General features: G+C 40.1%; 1 protein-coding gene across 1 annotated transcript in view; it reads right to left on the bottom strand.

Moving 5' to 3' along the window:
* LOC114654210 (phospholipid-transporting ATPase ID-like) overlaps positions 1-24,893 on the bottom strand; it is a 197,297-nt gene that overhangs the window by 154,334 nt on the left and 18,070 nt on the right. The window contains 2 exon segments of the mRNA XM_051930080.1: positions 17,792-17,850; positions 19,784-19,866. Of these exon segments, the coding sequence (XP_051786040.1) occupies positions 17,792-17,850; positions 19,784-19,826 (102 nt within the window). The 5' untranslated portion in view covers positions 19,827-19,866.

Here is a 24,893-nt window from a genome sequence, read left to right as displayed (position 1 = left end):
TGGGTAGCACAGTGGTAGTGCTGCTGCCTTGCAACAAGGGGGCTGAGGTTTATATGCTGGATCATCCCTGTGTAGCATTTGCATGTACTCCACAGGACCATGTGGGTTTCCTCCAGGTGCTCCTGTTTCCTCCTATAGTCCAATGACAGGTTAGGTGGATTGGTGATGCTAAATTGACACTAGTGAAGGATGTGCATATCTCTGCGTGTTCACCCTGCATTGGTCTGGTGCCCTGTCCAGGGATTGTTCCTGCCTTGCTCCCTATGCTTACTGGGATAAGCTACAATTTCCATGCAACACTCCTCAGAATAAAATGAGTTTGGAAGATGGATGGATGTTTCTGTCTTCTGACATCTAAACAGAAAACCCACCCTTCCCCTGGCATTTTAATTATTTCAACAGTCTCCACTATTCAGTGAGACTACAATTTCATCAACAGAATGTATTAGTATTAGCTTTATTATTTCTATTTTAATGATATCCTTCAGCATACTTGACATGAATAGCTCTTCTTAACATTTGCAGTTCCTTTTTTGTCACTACTACATTGTGCCCTGCTTTGTAGTTTTACACTGTACTATAGGTGTACTTGATTATGTGGAAGAGTAATTTTAGGGTAACATAGCATTCATCTTAAAGAAATAGCATAAAGGGTTAATAAATGTCAGAAACCTGTTCATGCACACCAGGAAACCAAAAAAAGTCAAGTGAACAAAATGTACACTGAAATATTAGAATTGGTTTAGGAAATACTGAGATGGTCAAGTTAATAAAGAATGTACCAGAAGAAAGGATGGTGTAATATATAAAAGGTACTGAAAAATGACTAAGAGATGACTAAGAAATCAGCAGATGTCCTATAAACAATGAGAATGGACAGTTGTTATATGCACAGAAATTTCAAAGGTGGTGGCACAACTCAAATGTATAAGAAGAACCAGAATATAATATAACATACTTTTATTTTATATACTGTATATTCATTGAATGCTGCAACTGGTTATAGTTGCTTACCAGAGCAATTTGACAGCACACTGGAGGTGATCAGTCAGTGCCATATATTCGTTGAGCAGCCAGCTCATGACCACTGCCTGCCCTGGCAGAACTGCAGCATTATTGTCCCTGGGATTCAGCTGCTGCACTAGACTAGCCTGCAAGCATCAGCGCTTACCTCTGTGTGCTTGCGTATCTGTGTGCTTGCATGCGGACAGTTCAAGCGCAGTTGGCTCAGTGATTTACTGAATTTCATCAATGGCGTCAGTTGCACCTTATACATTTAATAATAGATTGTTACAGTAGTTTTTTTTAATAGTTTTTACAGTTCATTGGCATGTGTAAAATGATCAGTTTTGCAGTAATTGTGACACTCTTTGCATGAAAAAAATGTGTTCCATTAAAATTGCACATTTTCTTTGTGAATTGTGATGTTTACTTAAAAAGTGCAGCAGTATTTGACATCCAGGGGTGCAATAACCCCCAAGTATGTGGCAGTTTAAGGGTTAATAAATCCAGTTTGATCTTGTGATATTACTGAAGGAAGCACTTTCTCAATCCTTCTAGCTAGGACTTTGGAGAGTATCTTAACATAGCATGAAATTGGTCTGTATGATGCACATTGTAATCCATATTACTAACCGAGAATGGTAAACCGGATATGGACGCAGGGACCTGCCCGTGGACGCAAGAGACATAGTGCGCAGCCGCCACTCAAAGCCCCCCTCCCCAGAGTGAAACGGGAGAGACTACGAACGTGCGCAGGCGCCACACAAAGCCCCCCCGCCCCAGAGCGAAACAGGAGAGACTACGAACCGTCTGACATGCCTCGTAAAAGGGAGAATATAATCACCACAGACCAGGTGTCATTGAAACAAAAGCAGGATAAAGCGAGGTCAGAAATAAAAGACAGAGTAGAAAACAAAGTAAAACGTCATAAAGAGGTTAAAGAACAGGGCCAAACACATGGAGAGCAGGTTACAGATGATGAAAACTGGAATGCAACAGCTTCAAAAAAACCTAGGCACGAAACACATGCACAGCGAGATACAGAATATAAAAGCAGAAAAAACGACAGTTAAACGTCCACACCACACAGCGGAGGAAGACCCGGAAGGTGCAGGTGCCTACATCGCGCGTCAGAAGGTGCGGGAAAGTACGAAAGGCAAAGGCGCCTACACAGCATGGTATAACCCGACATAATACGAAAGGCGCAGGCGTCGCCACCATATTGTGAGTGGCACTACTGCGTGGTGAAGGCGCAGGCGTCACCGCCATATTGTGCGTGGCACTACTGCGGAGTGAAGTTAGGAATAATGTGCTGCTTTGGATCGTACAAAACGCCGAACGCGACCCACTGTCTGAAACTGCGGAGGCAAAGCAGGCACGGGTTCAAACCGAACGAGCTCGACTGACGGATATACGCCTACAACACGCGTCTCAAACCGCAGAAGCAGGGCAAGCACGGGTTCAAAACAACGCAAGCTCCTACAACGCGCGTCTGAAACTACGGCTGCCCAGCGGGCACGGGTTCAAAACGCCGGGGGTAGGTGAGCGAAGCGAGCAGGGGGCAAAGCCCCCTTATAAGTTCCTGTTTTGTTTAAGAAAGACAGTAATTGAGGCTTGGCAAAAAGTTTGAGGTAGAATTTTATTGTCTCTAGCTTCTGTAAATGTTGCTAATAAAAGGGGTGCTAGCTGGGTTGAGAATTTGTTATAAAATTCGGCAGGGTAGCCATTAGGGCCTGCTGATTTCCCACTCTGAAGTGAGTTTATATCATCTAGTAATTCTGATAGTGCCAGAGGTTTATCCAATTCCTCAGCACTGAGAGTATCTGTTTGTGGTATCTGTAATGCATCCAGAAATGCCTTAGATTGTGTCTTGTCTTCTTTAAACTTAGTAGAATATAAGGACTTACTAAGGTTTATTTGAAAATGTCTTTGTACACGCCGTTTAAGTGTAAAAGGTAATTCCAGCTCAGAACTTGTAAGGTCATTTAAGATGGTTATTGTTGTGATCAGAGTCAAGTTTGTCAGAGCTTAGAAAGAGTTGTGTCTCTCCAGGAAGTAATGGAATGACTTGGGTATTTATGTTTTCCACATTAATATTTTTTGGACATAATATAGTGCGTTGTGTTAAAAGGGGCATTTGGTCTAATGAGATTGCTGTTCCAAATGTCTCTGTAACTAAGTCGTCGCAGATAAAGGCTTGAGGAATTGTAATAATATGTGGCTGAAGTCCATCTGTATTGGTGAGTGTACCATCTCTCAGTTGTAATAAGCAATTGTTATGATCTGGTTCTGGACATCGTATCTTTTTTACTAACTGTATCTTTTGAAAGTAATGCCAATTGTCTGCGTATTTTAAGGTGCACTGAACAATAGCTGAGTGCATGGCATCTGGAAGAATAGCTAATCACTGTCTAAAATCTCCTCCTCATAAAAGTACCTTTCCTCCAAATCGAATATTATTATTCATAAACGTTTGTAGAAGTTTATGAATGGTGTTGAGTAAGTGACTTCATGTCATTGAACATTCATCAATAAACAACATTTTTTCAAGACGGATGTCACGTGCAGTGCCACCGTTAATGTTCATAGTGGATACCGATTTGTAGGATCTAATGCAGTTGATAAAGATTTAACTTTCAGGTACATCGTCAGTTATAAGCTTCTGTAGATATTCAGTATATGAATGTAAAGAAGGCAGTCTAATTTGACCCTTTTGACAACAACGTGTAAATGTATAACTTGTATTGCCAGTTGTTTCTTCAGGGAAGTGAACTGAATGACAATGATTGCAAATGACATTCATTAATCCGAATGAATTTTCCTGGTGTATGTTTTCCTTGTGCCGTTTGAGAGGCGCGTTGTTGCATGTGTAGTATTTGGGACGTGTTGTTTTGGAGCTGCAATCGATTTGTCTGTGCTGTGTGAGAAGCCCGTTGTAGCCTTCGCTGCCATTAACGTATGTCTGAGACGGGAGGTGTTTCGTTTTGAATCTGTGCCTGTTGCGATGCAGCACTTTGATTGATAGATTGCGTAATGTGGATCTAGGATGTAGATTTGTGCATATTTGCGTTGTTGATTTGTTTCAGGGTGCACTGTTCCAATGCGATGCAGTATTTGTGCACATATGCGAAAGCAGTATGGTCCATTGCCTTTTGGTGGCCTGATATTTACTCCGGTATATGCAAAAGCAAATGAACTATTGTAGGATCTAATGCAGTTCATAAAGTTTTTACTTTTAGGTACATCGTTAGTTAGAAGCTTTAGTTGAGCTTTGCGTTTTTGGAGTCGAGACATTTTTTCTTTTAGAAATATGGATAAGTAATAAGGAGTATTGCACTCACTGTTAATATGGAGCCTTTTCTGCGGTTGAATGGTTAATTGTGCCTTATTGTAATGAGATCCACCTATGCTGCATAGCCGTCTATTTTGTTGTTTCTTTCGTGTTCGTGTGTTTGTTCCTGTTATCATTTCCTTTTCGTTTTGTACCCGTGACCGTGTATTCATGACTTGTTTCTTTCTCAGCATGCGAAATATGGATAAGTAATAAGGAGGATCGCAGTCACTGTTAATATGTTTCCTTTTCTGCAGTTGAACGGTTAATAGTGCTTTATTGTAAGGAGATCCACCTATGCTGTCTAGTGTGAAGGTGTTGACGTTCACTTTAGAATATGTGGCTTTGGGTGTCACTTCTTAGGGATGTGTGTGTGTGGGGGGGGGGGGGGTGAGGATTGTTGTTGCGCGAGCGTCTTCTTTCTTTTTGTGTTCCTGTGTCTTGTTTGAATCCCCCTCTTTGTGTGTGTCCCGTCCGTTGCTTGTAGGGTCTGTGGGGTGGTTTTGTGTTCTTTTTTTTGTGTTCCATGGGCTTGTTGAATCCCCCTCTTGGTGTGTGTCCCATCCGGTGCCTGTAGGGGGGGGGGTGGGGGGAGGGTGCCTTGCTGTTGTGCGCGAGCCTCTTTTTTTTTTCTTTTTTTTTTGGGTCTAGTTTCGTGTGCAATGTGTTTCGTGCTTTGCTTGCGTTTGAATACTTTTTTATGTGCCTTTTCCTTTTTTCGGTGCTCTTTGCGCCTCATTTCTCCATTTTTCCTGTGCTCACTCCTTTTTTCTGTGGTCTTGTCCGCCTCTCGCGGCCCCTCATCCGCCTCTCTCGCCCTCTTTTGTCCGCCTTTCTCGGCTCCTCAGCCGACTCTCGCGGACTCTTTTTGCGCCTGCGCAGTACGTCTTTTTGCAGCTACGGCCCATTGCCGGATGTGCCTGCGTCCATCATCCGGTTTAGCATTCTCGGTTAGTAATATGGATAGTAGTCTCTAAATGTGTGCATCATATTTTTATTTTGACTTTTTCTCTGTCTGTATTAGTGATTGCTGGGATTGCATTGCGAACTTCCTGCTTGTGGATTTGTTGAGCTAAGATCTTATTAGCTTTCTCTCCATGTTCATAGTAATGATGTCTTGATTTAAAAATGAGTTGTTCAGTTTCTTTAGTTGTTAAGAGGTTGAGTTCTGAATGCAGAGCCTGTCTTTTCCTATGAAGTGCCTCACTTGGACATCTGGCATGTTCTTGATCTATTCTAGGAATTTCACTGATTAGCTCTGATATCGTCTTGGTTTCAAATTTATTTCTGTGGGAAAGATAGGAGATAATCTGTCCTCTTAAGAAGGCCTTCAGGGTTTCCCAGAGAATTCCTGCAGAAACCTTTGAGGATGTATTTGTCTTAAAAAAAATGATTTGTTTGGATATAAATTTTGTACAGTTCTCGTCTGCTGATAAAAGTGGATTTAGACACCATCTGCTAGATGAGTATATGGGGCATTATGATTTTAGCTCCAAGATCAAAGGGGCATGATCAGAGATAACAATAGCGTCGTACTTACAAGATTTAATCACAGGCAATAAAATTGTTATATACAAAGAAATAATCAATTCTTGAGTAGCAATGATGCACTGGTGAGTAGGAGGAATATGCTCTTGAGTTTGAGTTTAGAAATCTCCAGAGGTCTGATAAGTTGTGATCAGTTACAAACTGTGTAATTGTCTTTGCAGTGTTAGCTGTCAATGCTCCTGTGGCAGAAGACTTGTCTAGGTCTGGATTTAAAACACAAAGCCCCCAGCCATTATAATTTTATGAGTGTTCACATTGGGAATGGATGCAAATACATTTTGAATGAAGTCCTTATCATCTACATTGGGTGCATAGATATTTATCAAAATCACTTTACAATTAAATAAATTACTCCTGACAATTACATTTCTCCCTTCAAGATCAGATATCCATATTACTAAACAAGAATGGTAAACCGGATGGACGCAGGGACATCCGGACATGGGCCGTGGACGCAAAAGACGTACTGCGCAGGCGCTCCCACAAAACCCCCCTTCCAAGCAACGGAAACCGGATGGAAAGCAATGTAAAATAAGAAATGAGGCGCCACGCCCCTAGAACACCAAAAAGAAAGGAGTCAGACGCAAGCGCCACATAGCACATGAAACGGTACGCACACAAAAAAGAGGATTCAGACCCACGACACACAAACACCCCCTCCACTAACAGAGATAAAAAAAAGTGAGGCAACGCGCCCCTAGCACACAAAAAAAAAGAAGTCAGACGCGAGCGCCACACAAACCCATTGGACACGAAACGGGACAGACTACGGACATAGCACACGAAACATACACAAAAAGGAGGATTCAGACCCACGACCACACTAACATAAATAAGAAATGAGACACAAAGCCCCATTACTGAACGAACCGTCCCTATTAAACATACGTCATCTGAACACGTTCAAATTATGCAGCATAGGTCTATCTCATTACACTGATGCACTATTAACCGTTCAACCACAGAAAAGGCTCCATATTAACAGTGAGTTCGATCCTCCTTATTACTTATACATATTTCTAACGCTGAAGAACAAACAAGTCATGAATTCACGATCACGGGTACAAAACGATACGGCTCGAGTGACGGGACCAAACACACGAACTCGCATGAAAAAAAACAATACACGTCGGCGCCTACAACGCGCTTCTGAAACCCCGGAAGAAAAATTTCTCGGCTCCAAAAACGCAAAGCTCAACTAACACAGTTACAGAAACGAGCACAGATGGACAGACACAATGAACGTAGACGCATGCAGCGCGCGTCTCAAAGTGCTGCATCGAAACAGGCAAGGGTTCAAAACAAAACACCTCGAGTCTCAGAGATACAAAAACGGCAGCGAGGGGACAAAATAAATAAACGCAGACGTCTACAACGCGCATCTGAAATGCCGGAAAACAAGCAGGCGAGGCTCCAAAAAGAGAAAGCTCGGCTAACAGACATACAAAAACGGGCAAGGCTCAATACAAACAATGAACGCCGTAAACTGCAACGGGCTTCTCACACAGCACAGGCAAATCGATTACAGCTCCAGAATAGCACGTCCCAAATCCTGCACATAAGATACACGTCAAGGACATCAACGACAGACACCTGCTAAACGATTGCGCCAGTTAGCTGACAGCGTGTTCAATAATGAGTCCACTATTCATGAAAATTTATTGGGATTAATGAATGTCATTTGCAATCATTGTCATTCACTTAACTTCCCTGAAGAAACAACTGGCAATACAAGTAATGAATTTACACGTTGTTGTCAAAAGGGTCAAATTAGACTGCCTCCTTTACATTCATATCCTGCATATCTACAGAAGCTTCTAACTAACGAAGTACCTGAAAGTAAAAACTTTATGAACTGCATTAGATCCTACAATAGTTCATTTGCTTTTGCATCTAATGGCATCCAGTCACTTACTCAACACCACTGATAAACTTCTACAAACGTTGATGAATAATAATATTCCCTTTGGAGGAAAGGTACTTTTATTAGGAGGAGATTTTAGACAGTGCTTAGCTATTGTTCCACATGCCATGCGCTCAGCTATTGTTCAGTCCACCTTAAAATACGCAGACAATTGGCATTGCTTTCAAAAGATACAGTTGGTACAAAACATGCAATGTCCAGATCCCGAATATAACAATTGGTTATTACAACTGGGAGATGGTACACTCACCAATACAGATGGACTTCACCCAGATATTATTACAATTCCTCAACCCTTTATCTGCGACAACTTAGTTACGGAGATATTTGGAACAGCAATCTCATTACACCAAATACCCCTTTTAACACAACGAACTATATTATGTCCAAAAAATATTAATGTTGATCACATTAATAACCAGGTCATTTCATTACTTCCTGGAGAGGCACAGCTCTTTCTAAGCTCTGACAAAGTTGACTCTGATGACGACAATGACCATCTTAATTTCCCCTTAGAATATCTGAACACTATTAACCCAGCCGGATTACCACAACACAATCTTAGCCTTAAAAACGGAACAATAATCATGCTATTAAGAAACCTTAACACTAAACAGGGTTTATGCAATGGTACACGTTTAGTCGTCAACACCATGACACACAATGTTATTGAAGCAAAACTTCTTACAGGATCACATGCTAACAATACTGTTCTAATTCCTAGAATTGATCTTACAAGTTCTGACCTGGAATTACCTTTTACACTTAAACGGCGACAGTTCCCCATTAAAACTGCCTTTGCCATGACCATCAACAAATCACAAGGACTAACCATGGACAAGGTTGGCATCTACCTCTCTGAGCCCGTTTTTGGACATGGACAACTTTATTTGCTTCCTATATGCGTCATTTACACCTTCACACTATGCTATATCTCATTCATACATCACGCTCTTTGTAATTTCCCAACACCAGGGGTTGGCGAGCGAAGCAAGCAGGGGGCGGAGCCCCCTAGTTACATCTGATACTGCAAATGAGAATGTTCTATGTATAAGAATACCCACACCTCTAGTTTTCTTTGTAAAGCTAGAATGGAATATTTGGCTAGTCCACTCCCTGTGCAGCCAAAACTGATCCTTGCTTAATAAGTGGGTCTCCTGTAAAAATACTAGTTTAGCATTTAGACCTGTTAGGCGAGAGAATACTTTCTTTCTCTTTAATTTGTGATTCAGACCTTTAACATTCCTGCTCACAAAGTTAACTGTTCGGTCATGGAGACATTGCTTCTGAACTTTTGTTGTCATTTTGTAGTCTTAACTGAATATAATACAGCTTTGAACTTAATTTCCAATTTTCACAGAAGTTATTGCCATGAAGCCTATTGTTACCTCACACGTATAATTATAAGGATTAAAAGGATAGATTAGAGATAGCTAATACTTGTTAAAAAAGTATTCCTGGATAAGCATAATAATCCCTAATACAATAAACCAAGAGTATGATGTTAAACAGTCACCTTTAAAAAAAAGGTTTTTTTTAATAGTCAAAAATGAATCTGCAGTTGGTAAGCACATTGCAGACATTTCCACTCATTGTAGCCATTATGTTCAAAAAATAGATCCCAATTAGAATCCATAGATTTATACTTTATATCACTTTCAGGATGAAACACATTAAAGTATGTATGTTATATTTTACAGATAAATCATTAACTTAATTTAAATAATGAATACTGTTAATAACTACACATATGGGGGTGGCACGGTGGCAGAGCGGTAGAGCTGCTGTCTTGCAGGGAGTCGCGTTGCTGGTGTTCCTTGCCTGGAATTTGCCTGTTTTCCTGGTGGGTTTCCAAAGTGTGCTCCGGATTCCTCCCAAAGACATGAAGGTTTGGGGATTTGGTGATGCTAAAATGACATTAGTGTATGTGTATGCTTTTGTTCAGCTTGCAATGAGCTGATGCCCCATTCAGGGATTTTGTTTCTGTCTCACGTCTGATGCTTGCTGGAATGGGCACATCCTGGGACTGATGGATGTAATTATTAAACATACTCTTCAGAGATATCGTGGCAAGATGTTCTTGGAATTTAATGGATGTTTCGGGCAATACACAACACAGCGAAGCCAACCATTTTCTCACCGTGATGATATCTTGCACTACCATCTGGTAGAATCTTACAGATTTATGTAAAGTATGCATGCAAATATAAACAGTGCCAATGCTTGTGTAGCAGTAGCGTCCACTGGAGCATGCATCATGTGAAGTATAAACCTGACCTAAGACCACGCTTTATCCTCAAAAGAATGAATGAACATGCCTCCTCCAACTGCTTCAAGTCCGACAATTGGGTCCTCCCAAGGGGAGACCCGTGGAGATGGAAACAAGTTGGTCCTAATTTCAGACATGCCATAATTATCTTGTTGGCTTCACATTTTTTGAGATTCTGCTGGGACTTCCCTCTGGAGTACGGATTGCCTTAACATTGGGCACCAAAACCTGTGGTAGAAATTTAACATCTTATTAACACTAGAATTACCAGAGCCTAAGAAAAACCTCGTAGATCCGGCCCATCTTAAATCCGTTCGCACCTCTCTGTCAGCGTCTTTTGTCCTGTAAATGTGCCGATTAAGACAAGCAGCAAGCAGCCTGCTATTCCATCTCCCTACAGCTGCAAAACGTGCACGAAGTTCTCCCACCTCATGCCTTGATTGATTATCTGGGATTGAAGTGCTGGAGTTTTAGAGTGGAAATAATAGATGTTATTTGGAACACATGCATTTCATGTGTGTTCCACTTCTACAATAATCTGTGTAAACACATAGTTAAAACAGAAACGTTTTTGATATTTTAGTAGTAAATGACAAAATGTTGGCATAAACTATATAATGTGTGAAGTCTGAAGTCCAAAGATCAAATAAGTACTTTCACAAAAGGTTCAAGGATAAAACAAAAGCGTCCGTTGCATAGCAGTAAGATTTGCTGACTTGTAATCAAGAGTCCCTGGTTTGATCTCCAGTGCCTCCTATATTTGCCGTTTTCAGTAGTGAGCTTCTCTTATTGTTAATATTATACAGTACACATATACATTTAGTTTGCGTCCGTAACAGACGGTGGACATTTATAGTACTTGTGAAAGTTACCGTTTTATTTTCACTTTTATTCTCTCAGTCACGATCATGATACATACTACCACCCCCCCCCCCCAAAAGGAATCTGACGCTGATAGTTTTTATTTGAAACTGGGATTAACTGTAGATGTGAGTGGTGTTTTGAGGCAATGGAACTGGACATTCTCTGATCTGGAGGGATAAAAGCTGACACACAAACACTGGTGAATCTGCCTTCTTCGTATCTCACCGTCACTTGATTCTTTTTTTATTCAGTTTTATTGAGTGTTCCTGCTCACGCTTAATTAGTATGCACCTTATGGTCTATGATGTCAAAAAAAACAAAAAAAAACACAGACATAGGTATATAATGGTATTTGGAATTATTTATTTTATGACCTGTATAGTACATTTCGGAAAACATTGTGGCACGGATGCAACATTATTCATATTATTCATATTCATTCGCATAACATCTTGCACGTGTAATCAGTGACCATGTGGTTTTTTTTTTCCGATCTTGCCAGTCTCCACGTTGCTGTATTTTGTTTCTTTTGTACTCCAGGACATGCAGAGGAAAGAATAGTACAGAGCGGTATGTTCAGCGCTATATGCAATCATCAAATTCAAATCACGCTGTACTCCCCACCCTACCACAATGTTTTCCAAAATGTACTATACAGGTCATAAAATGGATAATTCCAAATATCATATATACCTATGTCTGTTTTTTTTTCTGACATCATAGACCATAAGGTGCATACTAATTCAGCATGAGCAGGAACACTCAATAAAACTGAATAAAAAAAAATCAAGTGACGGTGAGATACGAAGAAGGAAGATTCACCAGCGTTTGTGTGTCAGCATTTATCACTCCAGATCAGAGAATGTTCAGTTCCATTGCCTCAAAACACCACTCACATCTACAGTTATTCTCAGTTTCAAATAAAAATTATCAGCATCAGATCCCTGGGTGGGGGGACAGAAGTATATATCGTGATTGTGACTGAGAGAATAAAAGTGGAAATAAAACGGTAACTTTCACAAGTACTATAAATGTCTGTTAAGGACGCAAACCAAATGTATGTGGGTACTGTATAATATTAACAACTAGCCAACCCGCGGCGTAACATACGCCGCATAATTATGTATTGATGGGTGAACACTTGCTGAACGACACAGTTTCCAAATGGGGTGGGTTTGTGGATACCACTGTGATTGAATGAAAAGATGGACCTCTGGAGAGAGCAACATACAATTGTTCGTGACTGAAAGCGGGATCGTCTGTGACGATGGAGGCCATGCTGGTGAAAGTTACTTCGTCGGTAGGGATAAGTTTCAGCACTTGTTCATTAAGGTGTAGCGAGTCTTCGTTGCTGACGCTTAATATAGCTTGCGTACTGAGTTGTTCCGGAGTCACAGTTGAGAAACACTTTTTTAATGTCTTTTAAGCACAGGGAAAAAAATTAACATGTGAAACATCCGTAATGTAATAAGCCACCAAGAAAAGTAACATTGCAACAATGCACGCTACGATCCGATCGCTGTAAACAGAAGTGAAAACAAAATCGAGGCCGGTACATTCTTTAACTGCCTTGTAGCGCAATGATAATGCTGCTGTTTTGCAGTAAGGAGACTGTGGAAGATTTTGGGTTCACTTCCCGGTTTCTCCCTGTGTGGATAGCGCTTTGAATACTGAAAACACCGGTATATCAATGTAATGAAGTATTATTATTCTTATGCGTCCAGCGCTCTCTCTCTCACGCACCTGTATGCGTGTGTGTGTCGCTCGCTCTCTCTCGCTCGCTGCACGTGTTCCTGCAGGCATACCAGTAAGTGAATGAAAAGATGGAACTCTGGAGAGAGCAACATACAACTGTCCGTGACTGAAAACTGGTTTTGGCAGATACATTCACATCTTTTTGAAAGTTTGGCCCTGTGCCTTATTAATTGTCATTGCAAAGGCAAATCTAACAGGAAATTGTCTTTGCTCAGATGCACGCGCAGGCTCTCTCTCAGCAGCACGCGAGCTCCCTCCCCCTCTGTCTCTCAGAAGCACGCGAGCCCTCTCTCTCTCTGTAACATTGCAGCAGTTGTATAAACACTTTTTTTTTAAATGAGTTTTAAGCACAGGGGGAAAAAAAGGAACATTTGAACAAATCCGAACTTTATGTAAAAGCCAACCAAGATAGTAACATTGCAGGAGTTCACCATTTTTAATCAGGCAACTGACAGTAGTGGAGTCAGGCACAGAGAAGGTCAGCTGCTGAGAAAGCGTCTCGACTGTTGCAGGGCGGTGAAGCAGGTGAGACGCTAATGAAAAAGAGGCACAGGGCTTATTGGATTTTAAAGACTGCTTCCTTCATTGTGTTTTAACCTCAGTTTTAAAGGATTGCGCGGCTCTCTCTGTCGCGCTGCCTGTGTGTGCGCGGCTCTCTCTCTCGGGCTGCCTGTGTGTGCCTCTGTCTCTCTCTGGCGCTGCCTCTGTGTGAACCAAGGTTCCACTGAGGTTGACTAATGAAAAGTCAACGTGGCTCAGAGCTGCATGTGGACTATGGCACAAACAAACAGAAATGACGGCATGTTTTCCAAGGCGTCGCGTCCGAGTTGGTGGGCGTGGCTCTGCGAGTTGTCGTCGTATCCAATGGTCTTAGAGTTGGTGGGCGTGGCTCCTTCCTGCGTGCGCCATGGGTGTCTTACTTGTTGGCGGCTTAGTGAATCCACGCCCCTTCCGGCGTGCTTTCCATGGGTGGCTACTTGTCTTCCGGCTTAGTGAATTATATATATAGAAGATAAGAGCAGCTCACTACTGAAAATGGCAAATATAGGAGGCACTGGGGATCACACCGGGGACTCTTGATTACAAGTCAGCAAATCTTACCAATACGCCATGTAAGCTGTTGTATCTTCCTTGAACTTTTTGTGAAAGTGTTTATTTGATCTTTGGACTTCAGGCTTCGTACATTATATAGTTTATGCCTACATTTTGTAACATTTATTACTAAAATATGAAAACGTTTCTGTTTTAATAATGTGTTTACACAAATTACTGTAGAAATGGAAAACACATGAAATGCATGTTTTCCAAATAACGATCTATTATTTCAACTCTAAAACTCCAGCACTTCACTCCCAGATAATCAATCAAGGTATGAGCTGGGAGAACTTTGTGCACGTTTTGCAGCTGTGGGGGGATGGAATAGTAGGCTGCTTGCTGCTTGTCTTTATCGGCACATTTACAGGACAAAAGATGCTGACGGAGAGGTACAAACTGATTTAAAGTGGGCTGGATCTACAAGTTTTTTCATAGGCTCTGGTAATTCTAGTGTTAAAGCATGAAATATCCAGTAACATGACAAATCAGTTATCAGGCAGGGGAAAAGTTATTCATTGTATCTTTTAATTACTCCTCACCAAAAAGCCGTCTATTGCAGCATGTTCAGAATGATCAGAATGGTCAGAGAAACAAAAAATAAGAGGCTAATTTTATAAACTTTTGAATTACATACAGTGTCAATAAATGCATACATAACTCTAGTTGGTTCATTAGTTTACACCCAAATGATTTACAGTATCTCGTCGAATATACTCGGCTCCGGCGTGCTGGCAAATTGCACTGGGAAACAACTTTAGCCGGTTGCGGAGTTCAATTAATGTACGTATGTATGTATGTATGTATGTCACCAAATATACTCAGCTCCGGCGTGTTTTGAAATTGCACTGAAAAATGACTTTAGCCGGTTGCGGCAATCAACGAATCTAATTTGCCGAATATACTCTGTTTAATGTAATATATTCACCCACAAAGTCAAACACCCCAGAGATATTATTATCATTGGATGCAGAAAAAGCATTTGATATGGTTGAATGGAACTACCTTTTCACTACATTGGAGAAATTTGGGTTTGGCCTAAATATTTGTGCATGGATCAAACTACTCTGTACCAGTCCAGAAGCTTCAGGTTGTATTAACAACATTAATTCAGACTACTTTAAACTAGAACATGGCACTAGACAAGGATGCCCCTTGTCACCACTGCTTTTTACAATTGCCATTGAGCTACTGGCAGTTCACTGTCGAAATGTTTATGAGATAAAGGGGATTATCAGAGAAGGACTTGAACAGAAAAATTCTCTATATGCAGATGATATGGTACTGTATATATCAGATCCACAAAATACTGTGCCTGTAGTCATAAAAGCACTAACAGAATTTCAAAAGATTTATGGTCTCAGAATTCATTTGAATAAAAGTGTGCTCTTTCCAGTGAATTCTCAACCACACAATATTAGATTGGACACCTTCCCTTTTATCATCGCAGATCAGTTCAAATACCTAGGGATAAACATCACAAGTAAACATAAGGCTCTTTATCAACAAAATTTTGCCATTTGTATGGAAAACATTAAGCAAGACTTGCATAGATGGTTAACTCTTCATCTCACTTTAGCTGGAAAAATTAATATTGTTAAGATGAATATCCTTCCTAAGGTTCTGTTTTATTTTGAAACATTCCAATACACATCAATAAATAATTTTTTAAGAATTTAGATTCAACCATCACCTCATTTATTTGGAATTCAAAACAGCCACCTATCCAAAGGGCAACCGTACAAAGACCTAAGGTGGAAGGTGGCATGGCTCTACCTAACTTTCAATTTTATTACTGGGCAGCAAATATACAAGCTATAAAAACCTGTACATGGACACAAACATATGAACATACACAGGCTTGGTCCACAATAGAAATAAAATCCTGCAGTACTTCTTTATATTCCTTACTTTGTACCCCAATAAGTACAAGTCATCGCCAATATACTAACAACCCAACTGTGCTTCACTCACTCAGAATATGGAATCAATATAGGAAGTATTTTAAGATAGAGAAGCTTTTATCTGTGGCACCTCTGTACGAGTTCCACCTTTTTCCACCCTCTCAAACGTATGCAGTTTTTAATGTCGGGAAAACATTCGGGATTAAATCACTTATAGATCTGTACATAGACAAAGTCTTTGCATCCTACAAACAACTACACTCCAAATTTCATTTTCCAGCAACACATTTCTTTCACTGCCTTCAAATTAGAAACTCCATCCAACCATCCTCTTCCGCTTATCCACGATCAGGTCGCAGGGGCAGCAGCTTGAGCAGAGATACCCAGACTTCCCTCTCCCCGGCCACTACTTCTAGCTCTTCCAGGGGAATCCCAAGGCGTTCCCAGGCCAGCCAAGAGACATAGTCCCTCCAGCGTGTCCTGGGTCTTCCCCGGGGCCTCCTCCCAGTTAGACGTGCCCAGAACACCTCACCAGGGAGGCGTCCAGGCCTGATCAGATGCCCGAGCCACCTCATCTGACTCCTCTCGATGCGGAGGAGCAGCGGCTCTACTCTGAGCCCCTCCCGGATGACTGAGCTTCTCACCCTATCTTTAAGGGAAAGCCCAGACACCCTGCTAAGGAAACTCATTTCAGCCGCTTGTATTCGCAATCTTGTTCTTTCGGTCACCACCCATAGCTCATGACCATAAGTTAGGGTAGGAACATAGATCGACTGGTAAATTGAGAGCCTTGCCTTTCGGCTCAGCTCCTTTTTCACCACGACAGACCGATGCAGAGCCCGCATCACTGCGGATGCCGCACCGATCCGCCTATCTCACGCTCCATTCTTCCCTCACCCGTGAACAAGATCCCAAATTAGAAACTTTGTTAAACAAAACCTGCCCAACTTTCCTCACATCCCACCAACCTCTATGCCGGAAAAAATACTGATCAGTCTTGAGGACTCAGACAGCATCTCCATAATATATAAAACCATTTTACAGTGCCGCCCTTTCAAAAATCTAAGAGTACAGTGGGAAAAGGGTCTCTCACTCAACATTTCAGAAAAAGAGTGGAAGGTAGCAATGCACAGAATTCACTTGAGCTCCATAAGTGCAAAGCATACAATTATTCAATTATTAAAATTATATATCAAGCACATCTGTCTTGTTTGAAATTGTCTAAAATGTTTCCAGGGCAAGATCCAACGTACAAACGTTGCAATCAAGTGTATTTGTATATTTATTCATTTACTTACTTTTCTACCTAGTTATGTATTTATTTAAAGAGCATAGGAGAGGAAAATAAAACACTATGATCAGCAGCATGCCCGTAAAAAAAAAATAGTCCACAGTAATTTGTAACAGAGAAAACCAGAAACAGCCAATGTGTGTGTGACTGTGATGGACTTGTATCCCATCCAGCAGGTCTCTCCTATAACAAACTCATCTGCTTTAGTAAGCACACCAGAATAGACTTCAAAGCAACATGACAGTTTAAACATTTGACTCCTTGGGAAATGAACCAGAAGGGTTAAAAGATCAGAGCAAGCAGAAGATACTAAGGCATGTAATGACATTGACAGTTTAATAAATGACAGTAGATTCAGTGTCAGTTTGTGAGAGCTTACAATAATATTATGACTGAACATCACTGACCAATCTAGAGTGAACATTCAAAGCAGTAGGAGAGTAGTAGGGTTTGTTGTGAAGATGGATACAAGGTTTAAAAGATGCAAGCAAAAATCAAATTGACTTTTCATGCTTATTTAGCACTGTTGTAACCTTGATTTTAGTTAATAAGAGCAGTAGCTTCTTTAAAATAACTAACAAAAAATGTAGCATTACATCCATGTTCTCATACTTCTAAGACTAAATATGTTGCTTTTAGTATTATTTTCCATTATATAATTTTATAAACTAGAAAATGAATACTCCAATGATATCAAGAACACCCCTTCCTTAAAATAATATGAATGATATCACTACTTTTTAACTGAGAATGTAAATTTCCTTTTTCAAGGAAAGAAACACAATCTTTGAAATTTAAGCTTGGTTCTTACCGCATACTGAAATGTGAGGTTGAACTCTCGATCATTTGCTCGGAGATGTCTCTCTTCCTCTACACAAAAATATTACATAAAAATAATGAAAAAGGAGGTGGTCAAGTTAAATACTGTACATAAATAAAAGTGGCAGTTTTTTGAACAAAAATGGCAACTAAACAAGATGAGACTGAGTTCTGCAAAACATTCAGAATTGTAAAGAAGGCATTAGGAAGAATAAACTAAAACAAAACTAAACAAACCTTCCTTTGTTTCTGGACTGACATCACCTTTTCATTGATAATCTTTATATATAGGCTGTTCCTTTCTCTGTCCAGGATTTTAAATCACCTGTAGCTTGCAAACCGTTTGAACTATTGACCTGAAATTTGGAACAAATATACTACATGATGTCTACTATTCACATTCGGGGTGATTATTGACCTCCAAGGTTATTCTATTTTATTGCAGCAGCAGCCAGCAGGGTGGCCGTGCGGCGCATGTGTACGGGCGCTGTTCTCATCCCTTCGCCATCACTTCCCCTACCTCTTTTTAATCTTAAATCATTCATGAGGCAGGTTTAATACTTAAGTGCCAGCTTAACTGAAAAATTAAAGTAAACGTACTAATTGCAACACCAATACTAACTTAATCAGTCTTAATGCGAAAAGATGCCGGCGAAAGAAGAGAAGAAGCGGGCCGCTAGGGTGGAGAAAAGAAGAGCTGCTCAGAAAGCAGCAAGCGCATCAACCTCTGAGCAAACGAATGCTAAATGTATAGAGAAAGAGTTTGAAAACTAGGAATGTTCAAATCGAGTGCATTTGCTGCATGTTATCGTGCAGTGCGCCATTACTGGTAATAGGATAATAGCTCAGCTGAGCTTAAAATAAATCTAAAAACTGCATTGTAGCCTTCATCAAGGCAATGTGTAGCTTTCTCTTGAAATTCAGATAAGCAATACAGTTTTTTATCTTCCTGCAGTGCCAGTGTATGGCAGTTCAGTTTTTATTATGAATACAATTAACCCTATTCGGTTGGTGCAGTGCATTCAGAAGATATTTCCACTACAAAATGACCGCAACTACAATAATACAAATTGCTAAAAATGTAAAAACATCTCTTCCTCCACTGACCACACAATCATTGCATGGAGATAACAGAGTAATTTACTGAAATCACAGTAAGGATCAGAGGTTGTGAAAATTGCTTTATTAGTAACATTTATTATTATTATTATTATAAAAAAGGATCAAGACACCATTAAAAGAATGCACTTTAGACAAGAACTTAGTAACTAGATGATCAGCTAATGAAATAAATAAATAAGAATGGGTGTTTGTATTAAAACTGAGCACTGTATTTTTCTGAAAACATCACAATCCCAAAAGCTTCATGGACAGGTATTACTCAGACTTTCATAAATGGTTAGACTTAATCAATGTTAATTCTAATCTTTTGCTTACCACATGCTGCATTAATTTTCAGATTTATTTTACTATGTATTATATAATATACTTAGTGCATCTGTCACCTTTTTTGAACATATACATAGTGTCTTACTTGTCAAGTCATACTCTAGACAAGTAACTTTACTCATAGCTACAGAACTATGCTTACCATCAAAAACGTAATGTGACTAAGTTACAGTTGGATAACAGAATTGGACTTATTATACTGTTATCCATGTTACATAATTAAAGATGAACGGAGCTGGGAGGCCAGTTTGTTTAGATCTAGTAGACTCTTACTCTTTGCAAAAACCAGTTTTTCACTGGGATTTCATTATATCACTTTACATCCCTTTTTCCTGCTGTTACCAAGTATGTGGTCATTGGTATCTACTATGTGTTATACAATTTGTAATTCTGAACTTGACCTTTGATCTTTATTTATTGATAATGTGATATGAGCTTTATTGGTTAATGTTTATGCATTTTGTACATTATGTAGTATTCTAAGACAGTTTAACACAAAATATATTACAAAATTATAACATTGCTGTTTTTGTACCATGATGTTTCTTTTTTATGCAGTTTATGCCAAAGAATGACATTCCAAGGTCCTATTTCTTCCACACAAGTTTACCACGAAATCTGAAACAGAAAAAAGGAGGAAATACATGTCAGCATTTCTCACATTTGAGAAAGACATGAGGCTGAAATCATAAGATACAGTATAAAAGTGCTGGATTTATTCTGTACCTATCTAGAACTTATTAAATTAAACTGCTATAAATATTTATCCTACCTCTGCTTTTTGTTCAAAATAATGTAAAAGGTTTGTCTTTTTTCCACCTGTTTCTCACTCACTAATTCTTACTATTGCTGTTTCTGCCTTTACCTGTTGCATTCCTTCTTTCCAATTCACTCTTTGTCCAAATCCTCAGTCTCTTTCATGTGCCACTGCACATCTGTTAGCCTTCATTCCTATCATTTAGCTCTCTAAAGAAATACTTCCCCTGAACCTCACCCCATCCAACCTGTCTATAACTGAATTTATCTACTATTAAAACAGTCATCTCCTTGGCTTAATCCAGAGCAGGTCCTTGCAACCAAGGAGGCACCTAAACAGCAGTTCAGCCCACCTTCATTGCTGCTCCTAGGCTCGGACCCCTGTAGCTATCTCTAGCTCCTGACAGAGCACCTCATCAAGCCTTCAACTCCCATTGCTAAGCTTGTGTTCTTGTAGTTCATAGCACCACCCGCAGAATATCTCTTTCAGCCTCTCACTCCCCTGCAGCCATACTGCCTCTCTCGGGTAAGTTGCTAAAACTGAGCAACGCTTTGGCTTCTCCAGCTACAAAGTCACTCAACTGGAGTGGCCTTCAGCCCATGAGCACCATCCACATGCTCCAATGGACTTCCTCCTGGCTGTCTTCCTTCTCTTCCTTTCATCCGCTCACTTGCACCAGATCTCTCCCTTGCTCCTGCCTTCTCTCTCTCTCTCTCTCTCTCTCTCTCTGTCTCTCTCTCCACCTTTTAACCTTTTGATTCTTTACTTCCCTTCTCTTTTTTATTTTTTTTGTCTATCCTTTTTCTCCTCTCTCACACACACACTACCCTTCTTAAATTGGGGATGTGGCACAGCTATGGCAATCAGCAGCTCACAGCGCCAATTAGGGTCATGGGCACTCCTGCACCTGTGCACTAAGTGTAGGGCCATCCGCTCCTGCATTGCACATGGGAACTTCCCTCGCCCTGCTGCCACACCCCCAGCTGAAGACACGAGTCTGGCGATTATTTATTTAAAAGACTCCAATTAGCCACAGACATCATTTTACCACAAACAGATTTATTTGTGTGCATCTTTGCAAATTTATATCTCCTAATAAATTTGGCATCCCACTTGAAAATAAAACAGATACCCCAAAATATAAACAAATAATGATGCCATCACAATTATCAGGATTTGCCATGTCACAATGTAATTGATAGGTTTGTTTGAAAAAGCTTGATAGACTTTAAAATGACATAAAATTAAGAAATGAAGACTCCAATGGATCCCATAATTGTTTTATTACCGTAAATGGCAAGCTTCATTTGAAAGCAAACCTCAGTTTGGATACTATAAAAATCAATTACATTACATTCTTATGATGTTAATCTTGAGATTTAAGAGGACTTCGGATTAAGGCAGTTTGTGTGACTCAGTAGTTTTCTTTTTTTAAAGCATGTTGCTGATATTTGTTAAGTAAGGCATTTCAAGTCAATAAACTCCATGGTCTGTGAGGAGATTTTGTCACTATTACATAAATAGTATTCTGGAATGACAACCTAGATGAGTTTCAAGAAACAATTGAACACAAATAATATTTGATTCATCTTACATAAATGTATAGATGCCAGTTTAAGTATGGGGTTCTCAGGTGCAATCCATACATCATGACTTCCTAAGTACCCATAGCAATAAGAGACATGTAAGTGTGGCACTAAATAAATATTATATTGAATCTTTCATTGATTAACTATTCCCCTGCAATGAACTGGTGCCACATGCAGTGTTGGCTTTTACCTTGTTTTCAATACGGGACAAGTAAGTGTCTGGTCTTTTATGACCCTTATCTGTATTAAGTGGGCATGAAAATGGAAGCTGGACAGATGCATAGAAGAGGATTTAAGGAAACATCCACACAAGAACAAAAATAATCATTTCAAAATATGCACAATACTATCAGTAAAATCAAGTGCACCTAACACAACCTGTGATTTAGGGGCACTGGGTTTTACTGGGCTTCTTAATTCTAGAAGTTTACCTGGAAATACTGGAAGTAAACCCCTGCTAGGGGTTTAGATGCACAATTCTTGACAGACTTAGTGAAGTCAAGATAGGGGAAAAAGTTCACTGATGGAAGGAAAACATGAGTCAAGCACAGACAGGAAAATAGGAAATGGTGTGTGATAGGAAGACAACTACTGTGGATAGGTGTTTCTCATTTCTTCTTTTCTTTCTATAATTACTTCAGAATATTATTTGTTGAATAGTTTGGTGATACTTGAGGTGATGGTAAGTGGAAACCCTGGCCCAGAGATTGTCTTTTTTTGTTTTGTAAAATTGTTTATTTTTTCAAGCACACTTAACCAGCTAAGTTGATCCATATTATCAACAGCAGCTACATTTGGAAGGAAAATTACAGCTCTTACCAAATTGTATGCCAAATAAGGACACCCATCATGCATTTTTTTGTTCCAGCAGGATATCAACAATGGACAGTTTTTTCATTTATTATTTAGTATTTTTATCAGACATCTACATTACATACTACTTATTATTTATAGAAAGACAAACTAACTGTTCCTTTAGCCACTGTCCACTAAGAAGAAGATACAGTATGTGGCTGGTATGAGCAGAAGATAATCTACAGTACAAGATAATGTACCCTAATGTCAAGACAACAAGCGATTGTAACAACCATTGACAACAGGAAGTCAAGCATAAGGGATTCAGTTAGTAGGCTGCACCTAACATCAAAGGGTCATTGCACACTGTCTCTGATTAGTGTATGACCACACTGTTTTAGTTATCCAGCTTGAAAGAAGTTGAAAGTACTAATGAATCATTATTCACTAAGCTTCTGGATCATACAAAATGTCATTATGCCAATGGAAAATTTGTGCCTGTCACACCAGTTGGGAGTACTCAGCTGTCACAAGAACCAAAACACTAACACAGTAAACCAAACCAAGAAATTTAAAGATATTAATTATTAACCAGAAAGTTTTAAATACTATGACAAAATTGACACTTTTCTCCTAGCAATAAAGTAATAAAATGCTGTAGCTACAAAATAGTGATATGGCACACTTAAATTTAAATGTCAAAAATATGTACACTTATCCCAAGCTAAATTATTAATACAAAACACATATGTACAAACATCCCTTGCAAACAGAACTCTCAGATATAGTCAGAAATAGCATTTGAGACACTGGATGCTACTCAGAGTACTTAACCACCACAGAGGCTGCTGCCATGGCTTCTGAACCTTTTGTAGCTAGATTGCTAAAGACCTTCTAGGCAACTGGAAAACTTTATCTACAGAGTGATCAGGTTATTTGAGGTTGTCAAAAGAGCACACCTTATGGATGGAGGTCTGAGAGAAATAGGCAGACGGCTCCACCTAAGGAGCACAGGAGTGCAGGAATAACACTGCAGCAGGGTGAAGCCCATCAGTCTTTGCATCATGCATACACTGGATGTGATGGCTCATTCACTCCCATCTACATTATTATTTGGTAATAGAAATACTTAAAATTACAATTTATTTAGTGTCAGATTAAACCATGCAGGAATGGTGTATCAGCCAAAAACACTATCACTGTCATATCAAGTCTAACCATATGCTGAGTCAGTGAATAAGGGACAAAGTGGCCAAGAAGTAACCAAAGAAGGTGAGTACTGGTCCCACAGCAGTACATCTAATAGGAAATTCAAGCAGACATCTAGAATTTGAAGCATTGAACACAAGTGATTCTGTCCTCAATGGAATTAATGGGCACTTGGTTAACCCAAAATTTTCAGAGTAAACATTTATGGATCAATGAAGGCAGGGAAACAGTACATTTCCAAACCTCTTCTGCTTTTACGGATACACAGTGGGAGCTGGGCCGGTGCTAGACAGGCATATATGAGGGGGCAGACAGAAATGTGAAGGGGGGACTTGGTCTCGTCCGTTATAGGAGATGGACGTCTGAAGCAGAGCTCCGCTAGCAGCGGCTTTATTTTCCCACGTATTTCATATTATTTAGAGGTATCCTGTATTTAACCCGACCAAGGAAATTCCACTACAATATACAAGCATGAGTAACAAGAAGAAAAGTCAGAAAGAACCAGAAAAGAAACTTAAAGCTGCGTCAAAGTCTGGACAGACATCCGGCCTGAGTGCAAGGTATGGCCTCTCGGAGACTGACCTGGAACAGGCAGACGAATGCGCAGATTTCCTGGGACCCCACTCCATTGTATCGTCTCCAGTCGAGAGTGAAAATGGGAGCGAAGGTGCAAGTGATACAGGTCGTGATGGATCGCCGATGTCTGAGGATCATTCAAGACTAGAAAAGGCCCAGCAGGATGTGCTCTCATCTACTCATCGTGAGCCCGCAGCACCTGCTGTAACAGGAGCTGCATTTCCACTTGCGGAGCATGAAATCCGAAACAAACTGTCCGAACTGAAAGAGATGATCGCTACACTGGCCACGGCTATGGCTACGGCCATAAATGAGCTTAAGAAGGATAACAAGAATGAGCTTAAGAAGGCGAACATTGAGCTTAAGAACAAGCTTAAGAAGGATAACAAAGACCGGGAAATGCGTCTATTTAAACGTTTTGACATGAACTTTAAAGGCATGTTGGAGAAATTAGGGGAACACATCGAAGAAAATAGATCCAAACTGAAAATGCTTACCGACCAGATTAATGACGTTACAGATCAGCTGGATGACATTAAGCAGGCATTCACGGCTCGAGTTGAAACAGCAGAACAATTGGCGTCTAACGCCGATGAAAAAGCTACAGCTGCGAATTCCGAATGCAAAAAACTCGGAGACTGACTTGCGGCCCTGGAAGATGGGTGCAGAAGAAACAATATAAGAATTGAGGGAATACCTGAGAAACAAGAAAGCTCAAG

This window comes from Erpetoichthys calabaricus, chromosome 7 (genome assembly GCF_900747795.2).
Source record: "Erpetoichthys calabaricus chromosome 7, fErpCal1.3, whole genome shotgun sequence".
In the NCBI taxonomy this organism is placed as follows: domain Eukaryota; kingdom Metazoa; phylum Chordata; class Cladistia; order Polypteriformes; family Polypteridae; genus Erpetoichthys; species Erpetoichthys calabaricus.
Note: the sequence above shows the minus strand (reverse complement) of the source record. Positions and strands in the feature narration are given on the sequence as shown.